This window comes from Chiloscyllium plagiosum, unplaced genomic scaffold (genome assembly GCF_037043375.1).
Source record: "Chiloscyllium plagiosum isolate Xiang-an unplaced genomic scaffold, Cpla_swu_hap1 HiC_scaffold_23, whole genome shotgun sequence".
NCBI classification, from domain to species: domain Eukaryota; kingdom Metazoa; phylum Chordata; class Chondrichthyes; order Orectolobiformes; family Hemiscylliidae; genus Chiloscyllium; species Chiloscyllium plagiosum.
The window spans coordinates 38,704,448-38,728,773 of NW_028270161.1; the positions used below are offsets into that span (position 1 = coordinate 38,704,448).

The window sequence follows — 24,326 nt, forward strand, 5'->3', positions numbered from 1 at the left end:
GGAGGAGGAGGAGGACGAGGACGAGGACGACGAGGTGGAGGAGGACGAGGAGGACGAGGAGGACGAGGAGGAGGAGGAGGACGAGGAGGACGAGGAGGACGAGGAGGAGGACGAGGAGGAGGACGAGGAGGAGGAGGACGAGGACCAGGACGAGGACGAGGACGAGGACGAGGAGGACGAGGAGGACGAGGAGGACGAGGAGGACGAGGAGGACGAGGAGGACGAGGAGGACGAGGAGGACGAGGAGGACGAGGAGGACGAGGAGGACGAGGAGGAGGACGAGGAGGAGGAGGAGGACGAGGAGGAGGACGAGGACGAGGACGAGGACGACGAGGACGAGGAGGAGGACGAGGAGGAGGACGAGGAGGAGGACGAGGAGGAGGACGAGGAGGAGGAGGAGGAGGACGACGACGACGACGAGGAGGAGGAGGAGGAGGAGGAGGAGGAGGAGGAGGAGGAGGAGGAGGAGGAGGAGGAGGAGGAGGAGGAGGAGGAGGAGGAGGAGGAGGAGGAGGAGGAGGAGGAGGAGGAGGAGGAGGACGAGGACGAGGAGGAGGAGGACGTGGAGGAGGAGGACGAGGAGGAGGAGGACGAGGAGGAGGAGGACGAGGAGGAGGAGGACGAGGAGGAGGAGGACGAGGAGGAGGAGGACGAGGAGGGGGACGAGGAGGAGGACGAGAAGGAACCTGATCGAGGTATACAAGATAATGAGTGGAATAGATAGAGTCAATAGCCAGAGACTTTTTCCCAGGGCAGGATTGACTGGTACGAGGAGTCATAGTTTGAAGATATTAGGAGGAAGGTATAAAGGAGACGTCAGAAGTAGGTTCTTTACGCACAGAGTTGTGAATGCATGGAATTTGTTGCCAGCTGTGGTGGTGAAAGCAGAATCATTAGGGACAGTTAAGCAACTGCTGGACATGCACATGGATAGCAGGGGGTTGAGGGGTGCGTAGGTTAATTTATTATATTTTACATTAAGATTAAATCTCGGCACAACATCGTGGGTCAAAGGGCCTGTTCTGAGCTGCACTTTTCTATGTTCTATGTTCTGTATGAGGAAAGGACTATTTAACTTTGCAGCCAGAGGTCACTGCAGATATTAATTACATTCAAAATACTAGTTAATGTTTACAGTTGAAATTCATTTTTAAAAAACTTTGAAGAAGATAATTGTATACTATTACTTACCTATGAAGAGGCCCAGAATTCTGTATGGAAAGAAGCAAGAAGCAATAAAGAGGATCCACAAGCCCATATACAACTTCTGTGTTATTTCTGGATGCACCCACATAAATAAGCTGTAAAATTTTAAAACATATCAAAATTTTAGCGAGGATTTTCAACAGTTGTCTTTTCTGATATCCAAATTAGATATAGCAAGTGAAAAGCTTACTTCTTAATTTTTTCCAATACGTCTGCCATCTTGCCAAAAAGATTCTGCAATTTAAATTTTAAAAAGTTTTATCCACCTAAAATAGGTTACTGAAAAACAATCAAACTATTATGTATGGAGTTAATGATATATCTTTGTGACACTAAATGCACGCAATGGCCTGGAAAGTTCAAACTCATTTTTGCACAGCTAACAGAAAAGGACTCAAAACATATTCAAGATTATTACAAATCAACTCCAAAATACAACATTATAGCAAGATTTCTAAAATAACTGCAAGACAAAGTAAAATATAATTTAATACTTTACATTTAACTTTGCAAAATGGCATTTATTTTTCCACCCATTCATGAATTAGTTTATCCAATTAAAGTCCAGAATAACTTACGTGTTAAGTATTAACTTGAATGTACCCACATAATACAACAATTTTTTTTTAAAGTTCTCATGCAAATCAAAGCATTAGCATTCAACACAACTCATCTTTCAACTGGAAAACAAGAAAACTTTTCACATTTCGTTTGAATATCATAAGATTTGGGAGTCAGCAAACAAGGCTTTCGTGGATCATGCCACAATGGTGAAGTATTTATTTGGTTCTGCAATTGAACCCTCTTGAAAACATGCTTTGAAATTATTTATTTGTAACATTTCAATGCCTTTGTCCGGCATTTCAATGCATTTGTCCTTGGCAACAATGTGATGAAATTTAATGGTAAATTCTATCCCTGGTGACAACTCCCTCAAAAAAGGATCTTCACAACTGCAAATGTTGAACAGTTTTAGGCACTGACTGAGCAGCTATAACTGTACAATTGCTTTGCATTTTTCCCTGTCAAATTTTCAGCACTAATGGATTGAATTGTACCACCATAATGTACTGCAAGAAATGGTTTCACTTCTGGCTCTGTCTGCTCTGAAAAGTCAATTCAAAATCTACTATTTTGAAAACTGGGGGATATTTGCATTCAACATATGCTTTTTGCTTGAAAGGTACTGCAGTTATTTAAAAGATGTGGAATAATTTTTCAATTCAACTTTTACACAATATTCGAATAATGTTAGGTTAACAATCTATTCCTTGATTTACAAATTCAGCAAATTTTATAAATCACTTTAACGCAATTGATCTAATTTTAAAAAAAGGTGAAGCCATGTTAAATTTGATGCGGAGAAGATTTGTAGGAGAATCTAACAACAGGTATGAACATAAAAGAGAGATACACCTAAATACAATAATTAAATAAAACAAATCTTCATTCCAGTGATTAAGATGTAGAACTCCCTACTGCAAACAGCAGTCGAGATAAGTAGCATAGGTGCTTTCAAAAGGATTCCAGAAGTGTAAATGAGAGAAAAAGAAATGGCAAGATGTACTGAAACTCTGAAGGGGCAAATGAAATTGACATATGAACAACAAAAGTAGACCACTCACTTCCTTAAGGCTGCTCCAACATTAATAAGGTCATGGCTGATCTGATCACTCTATATTCCAACCTACCCCCAATAACTTTTCACCTGTCTTGCTCGTCAAGAATTGACTTAGTTCTAAAGACTCAAGAGTGTCCATGAAAAAAATATTCTCCTTATCTGCGCCTCCAATGGATAACTCCTTATTTTTAAATACTGACTGCTAATTCTAGATTCACCCACAAAAGAAAAATATCCCTTTCAATTCAACCAGCTCTCATATTATAATCAAGATCCCTCTTATTCTCTTAACCTCCAGTAAATGAGTTAGAATGTCAGTTTTTTGTCATAAGATAACCCACTCATTCGATGGATTAACCTGGTGAATCTTCTCCTAACTGTTTCTAACTCATTTACATCTATCCATCCAACACTATACCTAGTCCTCCAGATGTGAGCTCACCAACGCCCTATACAAATAAAGCATAACCTTCATTCTTTTGCATTCAATTCCACTTGTGATAAACAATCACATTTTATTAGTTTTCCTAATCATTTGCTGTACCCAAGACTAAACTTTTACAATTATGCATCAGGACAACCAGATCAGAGCTGCGCATTTTCTCACCAATTATATGATATGCTTTATTTTACCTGCCAAAATGGACGAATTCCCATTTTCCCACATTATGCTCATTTACATCATTGCGTACCTAAACATAATATCTCTTTGTAGCCTCTTTATGTCCTCTTTACAACTTATTTTCCAACCTTTCTTTGTGTTATGAGCAAATTTAGCAACTATACTTTTGATTCCTTCATTTAAGTCATTTCTATAAACAATAAAAAATTCAAGGCCCCAGCACTGGATGCGGTGACATATCATTCATTACATTTTGCCAACCAGAAAATGACCCATTTATGCCTACACTGTTACCTGTTAGCTAACCAATCTTCCATCCATGGCAGCATGTTACTGCCGACACACAATCTTGTGTTCAATGAAAATAAATCAATAACCTTTGATGTGGCACCTTATTAAGTGCCTTCTGGAAATCCAAGTCTTGTGTGTTCACCAGTTCCTCTTTCCCCAAAGCACTTGTTAGTTCCTCAAAATTTTCAATAAATGGTTAAACATAATTTTCTTTTCACAAAACCATGTTGACTTTGCCTGATAACCTTTAACCTTTTGAAGACAAGCCCTGAACAAATGTTCAGAACTCTGGGACCACGTGGGTAACACAGCCATCTCGACCCACATTCTTTGTTGCAGACAGGAATACCAATCTCCCTCATTGTACTGCTTTCTACTGTCACTGCCCACATGGATAGCTTCCTATATTCCCTATCACAGGACGTTATAAAATCCATCTTGCAGCCCTTAGTCATCAAAACACGCTGAAAAAACTCCAACCTACTGAACAATTTGAAAGGCTGAAATTCCTGGACTTGTGTCCACTTGGTCCCCTTGTCCTCCGAGCCCCCTTATCTTCTTTTCTCAGTTAGAACTTTCCTTCCCTGACTAGTGACCAAGTCAAAAGACCCTACCCCTTAGGGATGTCAGCCGAAACCTCTTGCTGGAAAGTGCCCAAGTAACTTTCCTCCTTCCCTGTCATATTGCACAATCTGCAGTTCAGCCTCTAGCTCAATGAACCAAAGTTAATTGTGCTACAAATACTTACTGCTGGATCATACTGTCATCTAGAAGATTCCAAATTCTGCAATCACAATACCCTTGAGTAAATCAGCAACACAAGCTAGTTGGGCAGTTCTTGAGTTGTATACTCAAAGTTATCATATTTAACTACAAATAGGAATTACTTTGCTGTGTAATCCTGTTGATTTTGAAAAAGGACAAGCTTGCACCTTTCCTGAATGTTTAAAAGTATTTCAAAGTCAGTGTTTTAGTTTTACCTGCAGTTTTGTTGTACAATATTTAGCTTAAAAAAATCACCAAACTGACTATAGTAGAATTCCACAAACAATGAGGTGAATGACAGATTGAGATTTTTTGGTGAAGTTGAGTGAGGAAAGAAATACTAACAAAGACTGGAGAACTCCTTGGTCTTCTTTGAACACCACGTTGATAAAGCCTCAGCTTAACACATAACAAGAAATTTGCCACCAACATGCAACTGAAAAACAGCCTGATTAAATAGTAGTAGGGCACGAAGTAACAACTTTCTGATAGGGGCAAGAGTACAATTTACCGAGCCAAAGTGAGACTTCTAAAAGATTTAAAACAAGAAAAGTAATTGATTAAAATGTATGAAAGAAACTCATAAATGTAAAACAAAAAGATTATTTACAACCATGGCAACGAAACAGAATAAGCAATCTGGACCTTTGATAGATAATATATGCAAATCCCTCCAAACTGTGTTAGCAAACTACCTGTGCTTTTTGTGCTACATCAAGCACAAGCTGGAACTTTTCAGATACAGTAAGATCTTCTTTTGAAGGCTCCTGTAAGGAACAAATTTTGTATTTGGTATATAACATCTCAAATGAATACAAGCAAAACACTGAACAATCCACTCTATTACAGGATAATATGACAATTAGTTTTTAATTGAAATATAATCTTTTGCGTTTGCTGCAAAGGTACAAATATTCATTTTCCTCACTCTTTGTAGACAGAACATGAATTGTAGAATTGATAATAACCAATCACAAATTAGTAAAAATTTTGGGAATTAACGAAGACCAAGATGATGGAGGTTAAAAGCTGTACCTATTACAAAAGTGACATCCGAGATAGAATAGTTTCAGATTCAGTTTTGTTCGAAAAATATCTCCAGATGAAGGAAGCAATTTTGCATGATTCATACAGAAAGACACACATGTATGTGCAGGTTTGTGAGGGTGTAGATAGATACCAAAGAGAACAATGTAACAGGCCAACTTTATGCCAACTCTACCAAAAGCCAACATTACATTCCCAGAAATGAAAAGTTCAAGGATGTCAAAAATTTGAAAGTTACAGGTTGATAACAGCAATAATCAAATCCAAATCAGACATTTACTGACTTACTGAAAGAAAAATTCCGCAACTGCTATAACTAAACTTATAAATGTAAGAAATGTTAATATTACCACAGGATCTGATACTTCAGGCACAATGCTCCATTGAATCCTCCAACCCCTGCAAGACCCAGAAAAAATAGTTACTGAAGATACATAAAACAAAATCTACAAATCATACAAGTTGTGATTTGCCAAATTAGAAGCAGTTAACAATTTTCATTAACTGCTCCTGTACGTCCAGAGAAACACAAAGTTCACAGTCACAACAACTGCCAGCTTTGTTTCTCTCTGACACACATACTTACTTTTTGCACCAATCAAACTTCAAAAGAAACTTATTTGTCGAATGATCAACCTTTGGCAAATATCAAATATTTATTCAAAGTTACATATATTTGCTACTATTTTGTCATTTTTAAAAAATGTAACGAGTGTTACTGTGGATTTGCTGAATTTATAGTCTACACTGCAAACTATTTACAAATTTAAAATTCTTACATCTACAAAGGTAATAAACTCGGGTCACCTTATGGGGCTCTGGTAGTGAAAGTACTTTCTACTTTATGAAGAATTGATCTAAATCGGGCTTTTTGTTAGATCAGCATTACGAGATGTTGGTCAAATACACACTTTTTCGACCTGTCTAATGAATAATGTAATCACTAATTTATTTATCATCCTAATCTTTCCTAAAGAAGTCACTCGAACTTTCACAAGCTTCGCATCAGGTACTAATTATTTGCATTCCAATCAAGTAATAGCAAGTATATTTGGCAGATAAGCCAATTTCTCATACACCAAAACATTCTCTCTTTCCTTGTATATTCAAACAATAGTCCAGTACAGAACTAACTAAAACAGCTCAACTTTCAACAGGCAGTTTCAAGTGTAAATCAGAGGTGAAATTTCAACTGCAAACCATAATAAAAAGGAATATTTGCATTTATTCATAACCTCAGTGTAGTGATTGCAATGAGGTCAGCCATGTCGACCTCTTGGATAGGACCTCTCTGATTAGGGCTGTCAGTCTGGTCCAGTCAGGGAGCCCTGGCTGACAAATAAAGCTGGAGTGTCAGATATCCTGTTCACTCTGCAAGTTGGCTCTGGAGAGATTTGTTGATATTGACTGCAAATAGGTAAAGCCCAAGTATGGATCCTTGAGGAATTGCAATAGTTACAGCTTGCTAGCTGAAAATTACACATTTATTCCTTCTGTTTTCTTGCTAACCAATCACCAATCCAAGCTAATAATCATAATCCCAGGATTTACTTTTAAATAAACTCATATTCCACCTCATTGAATGCATTTTGAAAGTCTATAAACAGTGCATCCACTGGTCCCCTTTTAACCTCCCAGATAGTTAAATCTCAAAAAATTCCAACAATTGTCAAACACAATTTCTCATCAATAAATTTATGTTAACTCTGTCGAATCATATTATGATTTTCTAAGTGCTATATTAAATCCCAAACTCTCCACCATCTCTTTTCTGACTTGAGTCGTGGAGTTAAGTTTGCTGCCTTCCAAGAGGGAGTGTTGTTTTAAAATCTACACATTTCCAAAAAAATCAAAACTAATTTGCGCACTATCGTTGCAACCACTTATTTAAAATCCTAGAATACAAATGATCTAGTCCATGGGATTTGTTTGCATTTTATGTTTTATTATTTTACAGTATCTTTTGGTAAATATTATTTAATAAACAATAATTTCTCAAATTTATTCACTTCCACGTGATTCTTGGTTCCCCACTATTTCTGGAATGGTTTGGTGTTTTCTATCATGAAGACAGATCCACAGTAGATTGTTATTACTTCTGCCATTTCCTTATTCTCCATGATAATTCATCCAATCAGTCCGTGAAGTTTACTTTTACTGATTTCTTCCTTTGTATAAACGTTTACAGACTTTTATATGTCACCTTTGCTAGTTTGACAAGTAGTTAAAGGATAAAAAGGTGATCAGTGTTAAATAATTAATTCTGGGTGGGGGCTCTTGTGATGCAGTGGTAGTATTCCTTCCTATGAGCCAGAAGGCTGCAACTCAAGTCCCACCAGCTCCAAAGATGTGTAATAGCATCTCGGAACAGGTTGCTTAGAAAATCTCTCTGTTGTATAGGATTAGGCTCTTGTGGAGCAATGGCAGTGCCCCTACTTCTGCGTCAGGAGGCCGGGATTCAAGTCCCACCAGCATATGTCATAAAATCTGTGAACAGGTACATTTAAAATAAAATTAAAAATCTGTGTGTGCATACGAGGAGGTCTTGTAGTGCAGTGGTGGTGTTCTTAATTCTGGGCCAGATGGTCTGGGTTCAAGTCCCACCTGCTCCATAGACATGTCTGAACAGACTGATTAGAAAAAAAAATGTGTATGCAAGGAATCTTGTGGCAAAGTGGTAATGTCCCTACCTCTAGGACAGAACATCCAGGTTCAAGTTCCACCGATCATAACACGTGAACAAGTTGATTTTTAAAAAATCAGAACAAGTGATTAAAAAATATCTGTGAATATATATGCGTGTGTCACACACACAAAGAGGAGACAAGTGGAACTGAGCAATGGGTGTAACTGAGAGACCTCATATAAGCCAAATAAATTTTTGTTAATAGAGAATATCTGTACCTAGGTTCCTGCTTCATCATATGGTTTGAATTACTTAACATTAACTTCCAGTCAGATAGGGAGCAAACAAGAGGAGACCATAGGGCCAGACAATGTCTGCTCCAGGTGATGGGAGTTCCTGGATCTGACGGCACAACCACATAGGGTTGCTCACAAAGGCATAACGGATCCAGCAGGTAAGTGTAAAGGTGCTTACCTCTTGACCAAGCTGTCTTCAGCCTCAGTTCACCCTAGGGATTACCAAGACCAGCAACACCCAAATATGCAGAGTTCAACTTCAAAGGGTTAATAAAAATGAGGTGTGTTGCATCAATATAACACTTGGCAAGTGTCAATTTCCCTTCTGGGAAAGTGTTGGTCACTCATCTTCTACTCTGCCTACATTAAAGTCATAACTGGGCAAATTGGAGTAAAGATTCAATCTTAAACTCTTTGTTTACCCATTTTCTCGATTTAAAACTGCGCCAAATTATCTTAACCACTAATTATTTGGACATTCCCACTAACTTTCATTTTAACCAAGAAAGCCATATAATGTACCAGTCTGTAACTAAAATGAAGTTCTAACAAAGCAGCGAGAGATAATTTTAGAAATAATTTCAAACAGAAACTTTGTTCAGAAACTTTCAACTTGTAGATGCAACACAAGTATAACGCATATTGTAGGTGTACACTATACTATCTTCAATAGTAGGAGACTTAGAAACCATTTCATTAAAACATACTAGTTGCTAACTCTATGCCACAGCACTGACGTATCCAAGGCTTAATGTAAACTTGCCCATTACAAAAAAGTATTAAAGTGTCATTAGATCTTGCAAATTTTAGACAGCAGTGGGAATCATAGGTGTTAATACCTTGCTATGAGATAATTTAGAGACAACCTCAAAATGGCTAGAAATAAGAACATTGGAATGGCCCAGCCATGCCATACAGCATTCATGTAGATCTGAAAGACAAAAGAGTGTTACAATCATGCAGAATACAAAGCTGCCCTCTCCCTTCCCACATTAGCAAAACACTCAGCACTCATGAATTGAGTTAATATTTGCAACACAGCCCACAAATATTTACTTAAAAAGCACTAACTAAAATGCCACATTCATGAGTTACAATTTAATAAATGCAAATCTCAACAAATATCAGTACTGAGGGTTCCCTTTAAAAAAAGTTGCAACATTCATTTGGCATTTTTATAAATTTAAAATTTAAAATAAGCCAGATCTCTAGCAATATCAATGCCTGTCTATACTGTAATAGTGCTATCTATTGAAGGATTCTTGCTTCTCATTCTTCATTAACCATTGTGACCACTTGGAATCCTCACCTACAAACGGCCAGTGAGCTACTCTTATCAATCTAACTTTCTGAGGTGATTTACCCATAATGGACAACGTGTGAGGCCACCCAATAGTTGAAGTCTGGGAAGAGGTTGCGCCTCCCATAAGCTGGCAGTAAGTCTTTTTGCTATCAGGGCTCAGAAGACAAGCAGGAATTCAAGAAAGTAATTCAGTGGCAAAGGAATTCCAGACATATAGGATATATTATTCTCATGGGGATAGGTGCTTCAGGTTCTTAGACAGGAGTTAGCTAATGTCCCAAAATGCTTAAATGTATTATGTATGGATATGAAGCACTGATAAACAGAAAAATCTCAAATAGACTTGTTTGGTCTGTAACCCTAATGAGTGTATACTTGAAAGTCTACAATTTTGTCCCTTACATATCTACATCTTCTGCATAGCATAATAAAGGAATTCTTAAGAGGGAAACCATTAAATTTCTGGGAGAACTTCAAACCTGTTTAACAAAAAAAAATCAACAGGTAGCAAAGTGACATGAACCTCCAGCAGCAGCATACAAAAAGGCCTCAGAGTCATAGAATTCCTACAGCGTGGAAGCAGGCCATCGAGTCCACACCAAAGCGCATCGCACTCAGACTCACCCCCCTACCCTATCACCCTGCATTTCTCATAGCTAGCCCATTTAGCCTGCACATCCCTGGACACTGTGGGCAATTTAGCATGGCAATATACCTAACCTGCACATCTTTGGACTGTGGGAGAAAACTGGAGCACCCAGAAGAAACCCATGTAGACAATTGTCCAAGAGTGGAATCAAAACTGGCTCCCTGGTACTGGGAGGCAGCAGTGCTAACCACTGTGTCACTGTGCTGCCTCTTACTCAGTATTTATATTAGGGATACATCCGTGCAGCTCTTTACACTATTAAGATAATGACAACAATTATTTGGTATAAAATATAGTACAAGTGGGTGATGGACTTAGCTACTGCCACTTCTCATCAACAAAGACTGGGCATTACTGTTTCTAAAAGGATGCTAGCATTCTTTTGGGGGTGGGGGGGCGCGGTGGGAAGGGTGACTCAGGTACTGTCTTCTACTGTGGATTTGAAGCAGTAGCCACTAAATAACCTATTTTGCTCTATCTACCGCCTCAAAATGGCCAGTAACAGAGTACTGTATAGCTTAGCCAGCATTTCCTGAAATTAAAATAAACTAAAATATAGTGTTAGAAACAAAAAAGGCACTGAAGAATGATAGTTTCCAACACCATGATAAAGGAGATAGGTTAGAAAATTATAGATACTTTAACCATAAGCTCTTTCTTTCAAAGGACTTGTCCCTTTACAATGGAAAATTACAAGTGTACCTCCACTATTTTAAAAAAGCAGGGGAGAAACCCATTACAAACATACTGGGTTCATGTCAGACATGAGAAAGTGATTGAGATTCAAAAGAACATGAATTATTCTAGATCCAAGATGGATTTGTAAGGGTTAATGTTCAATAAACATAGCATAATTGAATTTTTCAGAAAAAAAGTTAACAGAGGAAAACTGTAGATCTAGTCTTTAAAGATATTCAGAAGGCATTCAATAAGCTTCACATCAATTTTAGCTAAACATCAGTAAAGTTCACTGAAGTAATGGATAATTACAGGCCTGATCAGTAAGATAATGAATATATATTTGAATAGAGGACAGTGATAATTGATTTCCAACAAGGATCTGGGCTGGGGCTTCAATGATTTGCTATTCTTATTGATGACTTAGGTAACATAAGCAAGTCTTAAATGCAAACTTGCCAATGACAGAGACACAGGTGGCATACTATGTATTGTGGAAGGCAACATAAGATTATGAGATACTGTTGGCTTACAGGAATAGGTGAAACTCTAGCAGATGAATTTTAATATGAGATCATCCATTTTGAACCATATAACAAATGCAAACATTTTTTTCAATCGTGAAAAACTAGGTACAGTGTAGCTCTAAAGCGATCTAATGGCCCATGTACACAGATCACTAAAATGTAGTGATTATATAGGTTCAAAAGCAAATAGAAAAGCTAATAGTTAGTCTCTGGATATATTCCACTGGTTAGAAAGAGTGAGATTCTTTTCTACTTAACTATATAGCACCCTAATTCGATCATATCTAGAGAAGTGTACACAGTTCTCGGCAGATAATCATACAGCAGGCTTTGGAAGAAATGCAGAACAGTCTCACCAGATTGTTACAAAGACTCCAAAGGTTAAAATAAAAGAAAATTTACATAAACAAGGCTAGTATATTTGGAATACAGAAAGTTCAGGGAATCTGGTTGAGGTTTTTTGGATTTTGAATTAAATTTATAGAGAAATTCGAAAGATTCTTTACGCTGCCAGGTTAATCTAGGAAAATACTACTTATTTAACAGGCCATTCAGAGGGTAAGTTAAGTAACACTTCTTAATAATGGTAGAAGTGTGAAATTCGCAAAGTGGATAGTAACTTAATTAATAAGTTTAAATCTCAGACTTTTGCTATCCTAGGTTATCAAGGGATAGAGCGCTGTCAGGTAGATGGAGATCTACCTGATCAGCTATGATCTCATTGAATGCTGAATAAGAACATTAGAACTTAAAACCCCTACAGTGTGGAAGCTGACTATTTATCCCATCGAGTCCATACAACCCTTCAAAGAGCATCCCACCCAGATCCACCTTATCCCTGTAACTCTGCATCCCCTATGGTTGATCACTTAGCCTGCACACTCCTGAAGACCATGCGCAAGTAAGCATAACCAATCCACCTAACCTACACATCTTTGAACAGTGGGAGGAAACCCACACAGACACAGGGAAAATGCACAAACTCCACACAGACAGCCGTCCGAGGCTAGAATCTAATTTCTGGCCCTAAGTGGTAGCAGAGGTAATCACTGAGCCACCTTGTCACTCCCAATAGGCTCATTGTGAAATGGCCTACTTTTATTGCCAGGTTCCTCAGCTGTCAGTGATTGAGGATATTCAACAAAAGGAAATCGCTTCAATGTCCAATAATTATGAAATGCCAGTAGCATTAGATAATTGCGACAGACACCAACAGTCATATGAAATTTCCATAAATCTCCAATCTCCCACTGCTTCTCTGAAAAATCACCAAAAAATGGTGTAGACAGATTTCTTCAGGGATTTCAGAGGTTTAGGATCGCCAGGCAATTCAGCCCAAGTATGAATGTACAATATCATACTTAACATGTTACCAATGACTACTTACAATAAAGGCAATTACTGAAGTGTATACAGAGTGCCAATTTGATAAGGCTGACAGGTTCTTTAAGAAACTGGTAACTGGCTTGGCACCACGTTCTGAAAGTAAATGTAAAAATAGTGATTCTGTAGCCAATTTTATAAACCATATACATTCTCCATCCCTCAAATCACAGACAAAAATTATTAATTGTAAAATATTTTGATCTGGATCCTGAGTAGTTAAGGTCAAGCCCAAAAATATTAATTTTTAAAGAATCCAATAAAGTTACAGACCCATAAGCTGCATTGTTAAACATTTAATGTTGTTAAAGTATTCGAGAGCTCTTACTAGCTTGGAATTGCACCACAGTAACCTGATGATTGAATCCACAACAAATGTGTGTTCTTGTGTTCTTATTTTTCCCAGTTTGAGAGCTAACCTTCATCACTATAGAATATTTCTGGAATTACATTTTGTAACTGTTTTGTTCAAAATGTGAAACATAAGACACCTCATCAGATCACATGATTTGGAGATGCCGGTGTTGGACTGGAGTGTACAAAAGTTAAAAATCACACAATACCAGGTTATAATCCAACAGGTTTAATTGGAAGCACTCTAGCTTTCGGAGCGACGCTCCTTCATCAGGTGATTGTCAATCACCTGATGAAGGAGCGTCGCTCCGAAAGCTAGAGTGCTTCCAATTAAACCTGTTGGACTATAACCTGGTGTTGTGTGATTTTTAACATCAGATCACAGGTTTCTAAAACGCAGTCAAACTACAAAAGCACTCTCTTTTTACCCAACCCTGATCAATTCAGACTTGGGCAGAGAATGGTATCAAGCATAGACCAAAGTGGTGGAATATTTTAGGATAAGCACTTTAAGATACATACTCAATTACATTCAAGAACTCCAAAAACAACCACAGATATTCATATTCTAATCTGTGGGTAAGCATTTTATCTGATGTGTTAATATCAGTATCAAAACACAATTAGCTTTGAATAAAATGCATTTCTAAATATGCATTATAACACTCTTCAAAAAAAAGTATAAAGGTGAAAAATGTAGTTTCCAATCATGATTCCAATAATCCCATGCCCTTTTCACACATAGCAAAAGTAGAAATTCATTGTCTCCTGACAACATAATGTGTATGTAAATGAAATTCACTTACTTAATCTTCTCATATTTTCAGTTAACCTAAAGAAATATAAATTGAGGAGACACTAATTTCAAGTCATAATTAGTCGTCTTAAACATGAAGATGCACACTAACTGTAAATATGTCTTCAGATACTAACCCAGACGTTAAAACTTTAATGTCACTCACATTTTCAGCTCCTGTAAAGTGTTCAAAACACATCAAATGTCAAAGTAGTTGCCTCATTCACAAGTAGCATACTTGGTTTTATATTCAAAATGCCTCCAGGACAAAGGGAAGGATATTGACTAAAAAGAACTTGTTAACTCCACTACTTGCTTTTTCAAAGTTAGCAATTATCTGAACCTTTTGCTACAGTTTAATTTCTTTCAATAAAGACTTTAGAGGATGACAGACATTAATTATTAAAATAGCCCTTAGATACTTAATTTGTGCAGCCGCTGTTTCACGGATCCATTTTGAGAGTATCTCATACATGGAGAAAACACCTCTCGCCAACAGCTCCTCTTACTGATGGAAATTACAATACATTGTAAGAAGCAGCAACTAAAATAAAACGATATACTAAATGAGAGCAAGGTTTTCATTTTGGTTTCTAAAAACTGGTATTTTGTAAGTTACATACAATATTATAAAGATGTGTTGTGTTATCTGAAACATTAATCTAGACCATCATTGATTGGACATATATTCATAACTTACATTTTTTGTAAAGAACACTTCAGAAAGCAAAGTGGACTGACTGCAGCAGGAACAATTGTTGCATTTGCAAAGAATGCAAGCTGCTCCACTGGAGTCAGAGTCTACAATACTGTCAGGGAGAGATCACATGACCTAGTTTTAGTGCAATTAAGCTAATGATTTTGAACAGTCAATCGGAGATATAAATGTCTGCAGCAATAACCTTTGCTCTCCCTCTATCATTAACATTTTTTTTCCTGAAACCACACTCAAACTTTGAGGGTTGTAAACCCACTGGAATATGTCATCACCACAAGTAGAGGGTTCCTGGAGGAAGTATCTTCATTGCAACAATCCAAGAGTTCTTAAAGGAAGAGCTAGAATCTATGACCACTGTCACCAAATCAAAAGAATTCAGCCAGACATTCTGGATCCAGGAAGAAACCCCAGCGGCAATAGCTTGTAGGTGCCAGTTCAAGGCAAAAAGAAAAGCTGCAGTTGCTGTAATCCAAAGTAGACAAACAGGCGGCTGGAAGAACACAGCAAGCCAGGCAGCAACATGAGGTGCAGAAGTCAATGTTTCAGGTTCAAGAAGGGTTATACTCAAAAGTTTGACTTCTTCACCTTCTGATGATGCCTGGCTTGCTGTGTCCTTCCAGCCTCCTGTTTGTCCACTGTGTTCTAGTGACTTCAATTACAGAGCAACATTTGGGCAGTCGATGAATAATCCTTTTTTCCCAAATTAGTTACTGGTCAAAGTACCTCTTATGATTACACTGCAGAATTTGGTGGAGTCTTTAGTTTTCAAGAAAGTTAACCATGTATATTTGCACAGTTGGACTTTTTCATAAATCGACTTTGCACCTTTGCTTTAAATAAATATTAAAATGCAATAAACCAGCCCTTTATTTGTTACTTAAGGATGTTGGTGGACTTGGTTTTAGTACTGAGCTACATACAGTCTAAGAAGATAAGCCAAGAAATCACTTTACCCATCTTAACTCAATGTAACAAGGATATGCAAACATCTATCAATATCTAAAAGGAATCCAAACTGAAAACAGTTGACAAAAAACAATACTGATGGAACAAAGGATTTATATCTCTCAGAACATCTTCAGCTCTACCAAAATATTCAGCACCATAGACAAATAAAAATTGACCAGGGAATCAAGCTAAAATACTGTAGTAGAGATAACTGAAGATGACTATACTGTAACACTGGATACAATTTGTCTTTGAATACATTTTGATTTATCAAAGTTTGTTCTCCTACCGTTTAGCACTAAGTGGTTCTTCAGTTTCTACAGGATTTTCTTGTTTTTGGAATTGAAAATCTTCGATATACTCTGAAAACTTCTCGAAGAACCATTTTTGAATCTTGGAGTAGAATGTCTTACGTTTCTCTAGAAAATTTTGAAGTTTAAATAATCAGCAAGTACAAAACTCTTATTCCATTTAATTTAGTCCCAATTAACTAAATTGGGAGATTCAAAATAAAAATTGTAATAGTTTAATGAATTTTTATGCTATTTAAAAAAGGAATTGATGAAGTGTCAATTCACAGAATCATAGAATAATATAGTACAGGTAAGCAATTTGACCTATTCACGATATGCCACCACTTTTGAAGAGCATTCAGTTCAAAATACAAAATATCAATGTATTTCCAAGAGTTAACAACTGAGTCTCTAAGCAATGTTCTGTCCAATCAATAAGGTCAAGGCTGATTTGTTTCTCAACTCCTTTTACCTGCTGTAGCTTATATTCCCGGACATTCTTATCCAACAAAACTATACCCATTTCTTTCTTGAAAATTTCTATTAAATCCACAGTATTTTGGGGCAGAGGTTTCCAGATTTCTACTGCCCTTTTAGAGAAAATTTGCTTGCTCATTTCATTCATCAATAGCCTAGCTTTAATTTTAGGACAAAGTCCATTTGTTCTGAATTTAATGAACAGACCTCTTGGCCTAAGAATTACAGCAAGTGTTTCACAATTGTTTGGTGGTATATCATGTTATTTCTTACAAAGGAAGTAATAGCAATCATATCTTCAACACAACTTGTTAGCTCAGAGATTTTCTCAGAACAAGCCTAATGCAACATCATTTCAGAACTGGTTTCAACTTGATCACCCATACATTCATCAGAATGCAACCTTCAGCTTTCAAACCAATTCTCTCACCCAGTTCTCCCAAAACCATGTTGCTCAGATGTCAGACATGCACTGAAGCCCATCTTCATACTTAAGGTCTCCAAATTAAAATACTGAGCAAATATTCATGTTAACATTCTACTTGTCTGACAGACTGGATTCTTTCCTCACAGGGATGCACACTTAGCAACTCCACAAACTTTATGAAGTTGGCAGAGCTAAAGACTGACAACAGTGCTCCCTTTCACCATGTTCACAGACCCATTGCCAATTCCAGGCATTTTAAAATTACATGTTTTGCATATAAGGCACTAAATAATAAGCATCCTCTTTAATATTTGAGCTTAAGGTAACCCAGAGATTAATGACGAGGATGAATTTTCCATCTTTCAACAAATATATTTACATTTAGTCTTGAACCGTGCAAAGTTCAATAGACTTCCTGGAGGTGTTTGAAAAATCATGGTAAAGAGACTCATCAACAAGTTGCATCTATTCGCGCTTTTTGACATTACTAGTTGGAATGTTTGAAAACAGCAGGTAAATAATCATATCAATCCACCTACTATAATTTTGTCCTTCAAAATATCCTTCTTTGTCAGGTAAACTGCATCATGATTATAAAGTTTTATAAACTACCTAAAAATATGCCATTAACTTAAGTAAATCTTCAACTGGATCTGAATCTTTTCTGCTATGTACAACTTTAATTTGCTGGATGTCAGATAGCAGAAATGGGTTTGATTTGTGCAAGACATCAGTTCCCCTGATGCATTTGCCAAGGATCATGAAGTATTCTAACCAATACTATCTTCACAAAAAATGTTTGTATTAAACACAGAAGCACACAAATACCTTCAAATATCCAGTCAACATTTAACATTGACACAATATTTTACATTGCTTCACAAATGGAAACAGATAGACTAAGAGGCAGCATTGAAAACTAAGTCAAATTATTAGATTTTAAGAAAAACTTTTCAAAGCAAAAGTTGAGTGGTTTTACAAATGACAGACAGATGGGGAAGCACTTCTGCAAATTTCAGCATAAGTGGTGCTGGAGGCCAGGTGGGAAAAACAACACAAAAGGTTAAGAGCATATTTGAGGGAGAAACTAGTGGCAAGAGGTAGAGATTTAAAGAAAACAAAAAGTTTAAATGTAATATATTATGAGGCAAAAACCTGGTGCAAAATACATTATAGGTGGCTGCATCTGAGGGACTCGGTATAGAATGAAAAGCTGGTGACCATATTTGAGAAGTTCAATTTGGGATTTATAGATGATTTGGAAATTAGACAATCATGTCTGGAGGTAACAACATTTGGACAGTGTAGATGCATTACTGGGATCAAAGATAGAAAATGAGTAGAATGTAGGACCTAAGCTCATGCTGGGCTCACCCAACCAGGTAAATGGATAGAATTCCATCACAGTCCTGACTTCTACCTTGTAGATGGTGGACAGGCTTTGGATAGGTCAGAGGTGAGTTACTCGCCACTGTATTGATAACCTGATATGCTCTTGTCGCCACTGTTTATGTGACGAGTCCAGTTGAGTTTCCGGTCAATGGTAATCCCCAGGGTGTTGATAGTGGGGATTCACTGATGATGGTACCATTGAATGTCAAGGGTAGTGGTTAGATCACATGTTACTGGGATGGTCATTGCCTGGCATTTGTATGTTGTGAATGCTACTTGCCAGTTAACAACTCAAACATGAATGTTGTGCAGATCTTGTTGCATTTGAATATGGACTACTTCAGTAGCTGATGAGTAGCAAGTGTGGCTGAATATTATGCTATCAGGGCTAATGTCCCCTCTTCTGACCTTATCATTGAGGGAAGGTCACTGATGAGGTAGTTGAAGATGGTGGACTTCGGACATTACCCTGAGGAACACCTGCAGAGAAGTCCTAGAGCCGAGATAACTGAACTCCAAAAACCACGACCAAGTGTCAAGTTCCTCGGAGTGAATAGTCCTGGACTTCCCACATAGATGCAACGGGGAAAAGGCACAGCAATGCCTCTTCTTCCTCAGGCAGCTAAGGAAATTTGGCATATCCATAAGGACCTACACCAACTTCCACAGATGCATCACTGAAAACATACTGTTTGGGAGCATAATAGCCTGGTCAGGCAACTGCTCTGCCCAGGACTATAACAAACTACAGAAGGTTGTGTGCATAGCCCAGACCATCACAGAAGCCAACCTCCCATCCATGGACTCCATTTACATGTCTCATTGCTGCAGAAGGGCTACCAACATCACTGACGACCCATCCCACTCCAGTAATACTTTTCTACAACTTCTTCTGTCAGGCAAAAAATAGAGATTTGAACATATGCATCAGAAGGTTCAAGAACAGCTTCTTCCCTGCTGTTATTAGACTAATGAATGAACTCTAATTTCAAATAATGCTGATCTGGCCTAGCACACTCCTGTGCAGTGTAACCTGTATGTCTTACACTATCCAAGTTTTTTCTCACTCTATGATCTGCATATCCTTGCTTATTGTCATCTGCCTGTACTGCTCGCAAACAAAGCTTTTCACTGTACTTCAGTACACATAACAATAAATCAAATCAAATCTTCCTTTTTGCAAGGTATGACTCCAACCAACAGAAAGTTTGCCCCCAATACCCATCGATTCCAGATTCGTTAGGGCTCTTTGATTCCACACTTGGTCAAATGTGGCCTTGGTGTCAAGAGCTGTGACTCCCATATCCCCTCTGGAATTCAACTCTTTTGTCTATGTTTGAACCAAGGATGTAATGAGGTCAGGAGGTGAGTGGCCCTGGTGGAACCCAAACTGGGCATCACTAAGCAGGTTGTTGCTGAGCAGGTCCTGCTTGACAGCATTGTTGATGACACTAATGATCAAGAATAGACGGATGGGGCGGTAATTGTCTGGTTTGGATTTAGCCTGCTTTTTATGTGCAGGACATACTTGGGCAATTTTTCACATTGTTGGGTAGATGCCAGTGTTGTAACCGTACTGGAAGAATTTGGCAAGGGAAATGACAGGTTCTGAAGCACAAGTTTCAGTATGATTGCTGGAATGTTGTCAGGGCTCTTAGCCTTTGCAGTATCCAGTGCCTCCAACCTCTTCTTGGTGTCATATGGAGTGAATTGAATTTGCTAAATACTGGTATCTGAAATGCTGGGGACCACTGGAGGAGGCTGATAGGTATCATCCACTTGGCAGTTCTAGCTGAAGATTGCTGGGACTGCTTCAGACTTAACTTTTGCACTGCTGTCTTGGGCTCTTTCATCATTGAGGATAGGGCTATTTGTGGAGTCTCCTGCTCAAGTAAACTGTTTAATTGTGCACCACCATTTCTGACTGGATATGCAGAGCTTAGATCTGATTCATTGATTATACGATCATTTAGCTCTTTTTATACTGGCTGCTTATATTGTTTGACATGGAAGTAGCCCTGTTTGTAACTTAGACAGGTTAACACCAAATTTATAGATATGCCTGATGCTGTTCCTGACATGCCCTCCTGTACTCTCCATTGAACCAGGGTTGATCCCTTTACCTGATGACAATGATTGTGTGGAGGGTATGTAAGACCACAAAGTTGCAGATTGTGCTGGAGTATTATTGTGCTGTTGATTTCCCACAGCACCTCTTGGATGCCCAGTCTCGAGTTGCTAGATTGTTTGAAGTCTGTCCCATTTAGCACAGTGATAGTGCCAACAACATAATGGAAGGTATTGTCAATGTGAAGTCCCCTCGCCAAAGATGGTTTGCAAGCACTACTATGGACTCAGTTGCCCAAGTCAAGAACCTATCTAACAAAGTGGGTTTGTGGGAGGACCAAGTTGAAGTTATAACACTGGACTACAAGCATGCGCAAGAGTGGTCAACAATCTCTGAGGGCTGTGGTGGACAATGTGGGCTGTGAGGTGCTGTGGGCGGTACGGTGGCACAGCGGTTAGCACTGCTGCCTCACAGCGCCAGAGACCTGGGTTCAATTCCTGCCTCAGGCAACAGACTGTGTGGAGTTTGCACATTCTTCCCAGTGTCTGTGTGGGTTTCCCCCGGGTGCTCCGGTTTCCTCCCACAGTCCAAAGATGTGCAGGTTAGGTGAACTGGCCATGCTAAATTGCCCGTAGTGTTAGGTAAACGGGTAAATGTAGGGGAATGGGTCTGGGTGGGTTGCTCTTCGGAGGGTCGGTGTGGACTTGTTGGGCCGAAGGGCCTGTTTCAACACTAAGTAATCTAATCTAATCTAATCTTATAACCAAAAAAAAAATCAGATTAAATTGTTGTCGGCCTTTTGTATCCAGTCATGGACTGTGGTGGACAATTAAACAACTAATGAATAGGCTCCACAAACATTTCAATTCTCAGTGATAGTGGTACCCAGTGAATCAGCACAAAAGACAGTCATCCTCAGCCTGAAATGCTGAGCAGATGAACCATCTCTGCCTCCTGAGACCCCTATTATAGATGCTAGCCTTGAACCCCGTGATTCACTCCACAGGTTATCAACAAATAGCTAGAAACAATGAAAATGGCAAAGGTTGTAGGCATCAATAGCATTCCAATTGAAGGACTGAAGACTTGCTCTCCAAAACTAGAGATATTCCTACCAAGTTGCTCCATGCCTATTAATGCAGGACAAAGCCGTCTTGACGAATTATCACTCCATTAGTCAACTCTCAACCATTAACAAATTGATGAAAGGTATCATTAAAAGCGGTACCAAGCTACATTTAGTCACCAATAACCTACTCAATGATGTTTCGTTTTGATTCCACAAGAAGCATTGTGTTACTTGATGATTGATTGGAAGAGTTGCTGGCCTCAGTCTGGCAACTCTCACTGCGTGGAACCTGGGCCTTAGGGTGCAAAGTTTCAGATGAAGGCCCAATGGTAATTACGCCAATAATTTATTCGCATTAGATTTGACGGACCTCCCTTTAAAAGACACAGCGCAGATCTCTCGCTTGCTCACCAGCTGATGAGACTCTCACTAATCCATCCAGTGCATCGAGTTCAAGAATTTCCATGATCTGCAGCCAGCTTGTCAAGATAACTGACTTTTTCAATACCTTCTTGGTCATACGATGTGACTATTTATTATTTCCCATCCTTAACTGCATTTGAGAACTCAGGTGCTAATAGGTCATTGTTTTGAACTGTTGCAGTCCTTGTGGTAGAGACAGACCAGCAGTACTGTTTAGAAAAGAATTGATCGAGTGACTGTGGTGGACAATCATATATCATCCTGACGAAGAAATATGCGACCTGGATGGAAAATTGCCACCTGTGGTTTACCCATGGGCTTGCTATCCATTTTTCCTAGGTGGCAGATGGCACTCATTTAAAAAGTGCAGTCTAAGGACCCATTGTGTGTTTGTGCAGTGCATTTTGTAGATGATGCACATGGTTGCCTGTATGTCCTGACACTGAATAGAGTGAACGTTTAAGGTGATTTTTGAGCTGCTTAATCAATCAAGATGCTTTGTTCTGGAAAGTGTTGAGCTTCTCAAGTGTTATTAGAGCTACATCCATCCAGGCAAATGGAAATTGCCCGACTGTACCCTTGACTTGTGCCTCATTCTTCAAAGCCTGCCCAACAAGAATTCCCAGCTTCTGTGCTGCTCTCATAGCCACAGTATTTATGCAATTGGTCCAGTTTAGTTTCTGATCAGTGGTTAATCCCTAGAAGTTTCTAGGGAGTAATTCAGTGATGGTAATGCCAATGAAACGTCAAGAGGAGACTGTTAAGTTCTCTCTTGCTGGGGTTTGTCATTTTAATACGCTTAAGTGATGTGAATATTACTTGCTGTGTAACAGGCCACATCTGATTGTTGTCCTGGTCTTTTTGCATGTAGGCATGCACTGTTTCATTTTACGAATGGAACTGAACACTGCACTTGACCAGGGAACATTCCCACTTTGGAAATTTTATAATGAAGGAGAATTCATTGATGAAGCAGCTGACAATTGCTTTGACTAAAACACTACCCTGAGGAGCTCCTGCAACTGAGATGACTGACCTCCAGCAGCACAATCTTCGATCTTTTTTAAAGCTGTGACTCCAGTTGTGTAATGTCTTCGCCCGATTTCCACTGACATCAATTTAACTTGGATTCCTCAACCTCATTTTCAGTCAAAATCTGCCTTATAAGTTCATAAGATATAGGAGCAGAATTAGGCCCTTCGGCCCATTGAGTATGCTCCACCATTTGATCATGGCTGATATGCTCCTCACCCCCATTTTCCTGCCTTCTGTTCAAATCCCTTTAATCCATTACCAATTAAAAATCTGTCCATCTCCTCTTTAAATTTACTCATTGTCTCAGCATCCACCACACTTTGGGGTAGCAAATTCCACAATTTCACAAACCTTTGCAAGAAGTCGTTTCTCCTCAACTCTGTTTTAAATTTGCAACTCCTTATCCTAAGCCTATGACCTGTCATGCTAGAATGAGGAAGAGGAAGTATCCACTTCATGTCTATTTTATCCATACCTTTTATCATCTAGAATACCTCAATTTGATCTCGCCTCATTCTAAATTCCAGAGCGCAAAGGCCTAAACTGTTCAATCTCTCTTCATACGACAAACCCCTCATTTCTGAGATCAATCTAGTGAACCTTCTCTGAACTGCCTCCAATGTCACTACATCTTTTCTCAAATAAGGGGAACAAAACTGAGCACAACACTCTAGGTGCAGTCTCACCAATACCTCCTTCCTTTATATTCTATTCCTTATTCCAAAAGCGAACATTCCATTTACTTTCTTTATTATCTGCTGTACCTGCATGCTGGTTTTCTATGATCCATCAATGGATACACCTAAATCCCTCTACACTGGAGCACCCCAAAGTCTCTCCCCATTAAGATAATAGGCCATCTTCCCATTTTATTTGAACCAAACACATGACCTCGCACTTATCCACGTTAAACTCCATCTATCACATTTTGGCCACTCTCTGAACCTATTTATATCCATATATCATTGCAATTTATCGTCCCACCTATTTTGTATCATCTGCAAATTTGGTTATAGAGCCTTGTATCCCTGTATCTAAGTCACTAATGTAGATTGTAAAGAGCCGGGATCCAAGGACCGAATCCTGTGGCACCCCACTAGTTACATCTTGCCATCTAGAAGAAAACATATTTATGCTGACACTCTGTCCCTATCCATCAGCCAGTCATCTATCAAGGCTAATAAATTACCCCTAATCCCATATGATCCAACCTTATGAATTAACCTTTTGTGCAACACCTTATCAAACACCTCCCGGAAGTCCAGATAAATTACATCTGCAGCATCCCCATTATCCACCTTGTTTGCTAAAT

At 38.7% G+C, this 24,326-nt stretch overlaps 1 protein-coding gene across 4 annotated transcripts in view; it reads right to left on the reverse strand.

The window, feature by feature from the left end:
* The window catches only part of gramd4a (GRAM domain containing 4a), a 158,102-nt gene that overhangs the window by 52,505 nt on the left and 81,271 nt on the right, over positions 1-24,326 (reverse strand). For all 4 annotated transcript variants that reach the window (XM_087999543.1, XM_043713699.2, XM_043713701.2 and 1 more), the window contains 8 exons: positions 16,120-16,249; positions 14,175-14,200; positions 13,019-13,110; positions 9,314-9,405; positions 5,903-5,951; positions 5,201-5,272; positions 1,397-1,440; positions 1,192-1,301 (listed from right to left, as the gene is read on the reverse strand). In XM_087999543.1, the coding sequence (XP_087855669.1) occupies positions 1,192-1,301; positions 1,397-1,440; positions 5,201-5,272; positions 5,903-5,951; positions 9,314-9,405; positions 13,019-13,110; positions 14,175-14,200; positions 16,120-16,249 (615 nt within the window). The remainder of the gene's footprint in view (positions 1-1,191; positions 1,302-1,396; positions 1,441-5,200; positions 5,273-5,902; positions 5,952-9,313; positions 9,406-13,018; positions 13,111-14,174; positions 14,201-16,119; positions 16,250-24,326) is intronic.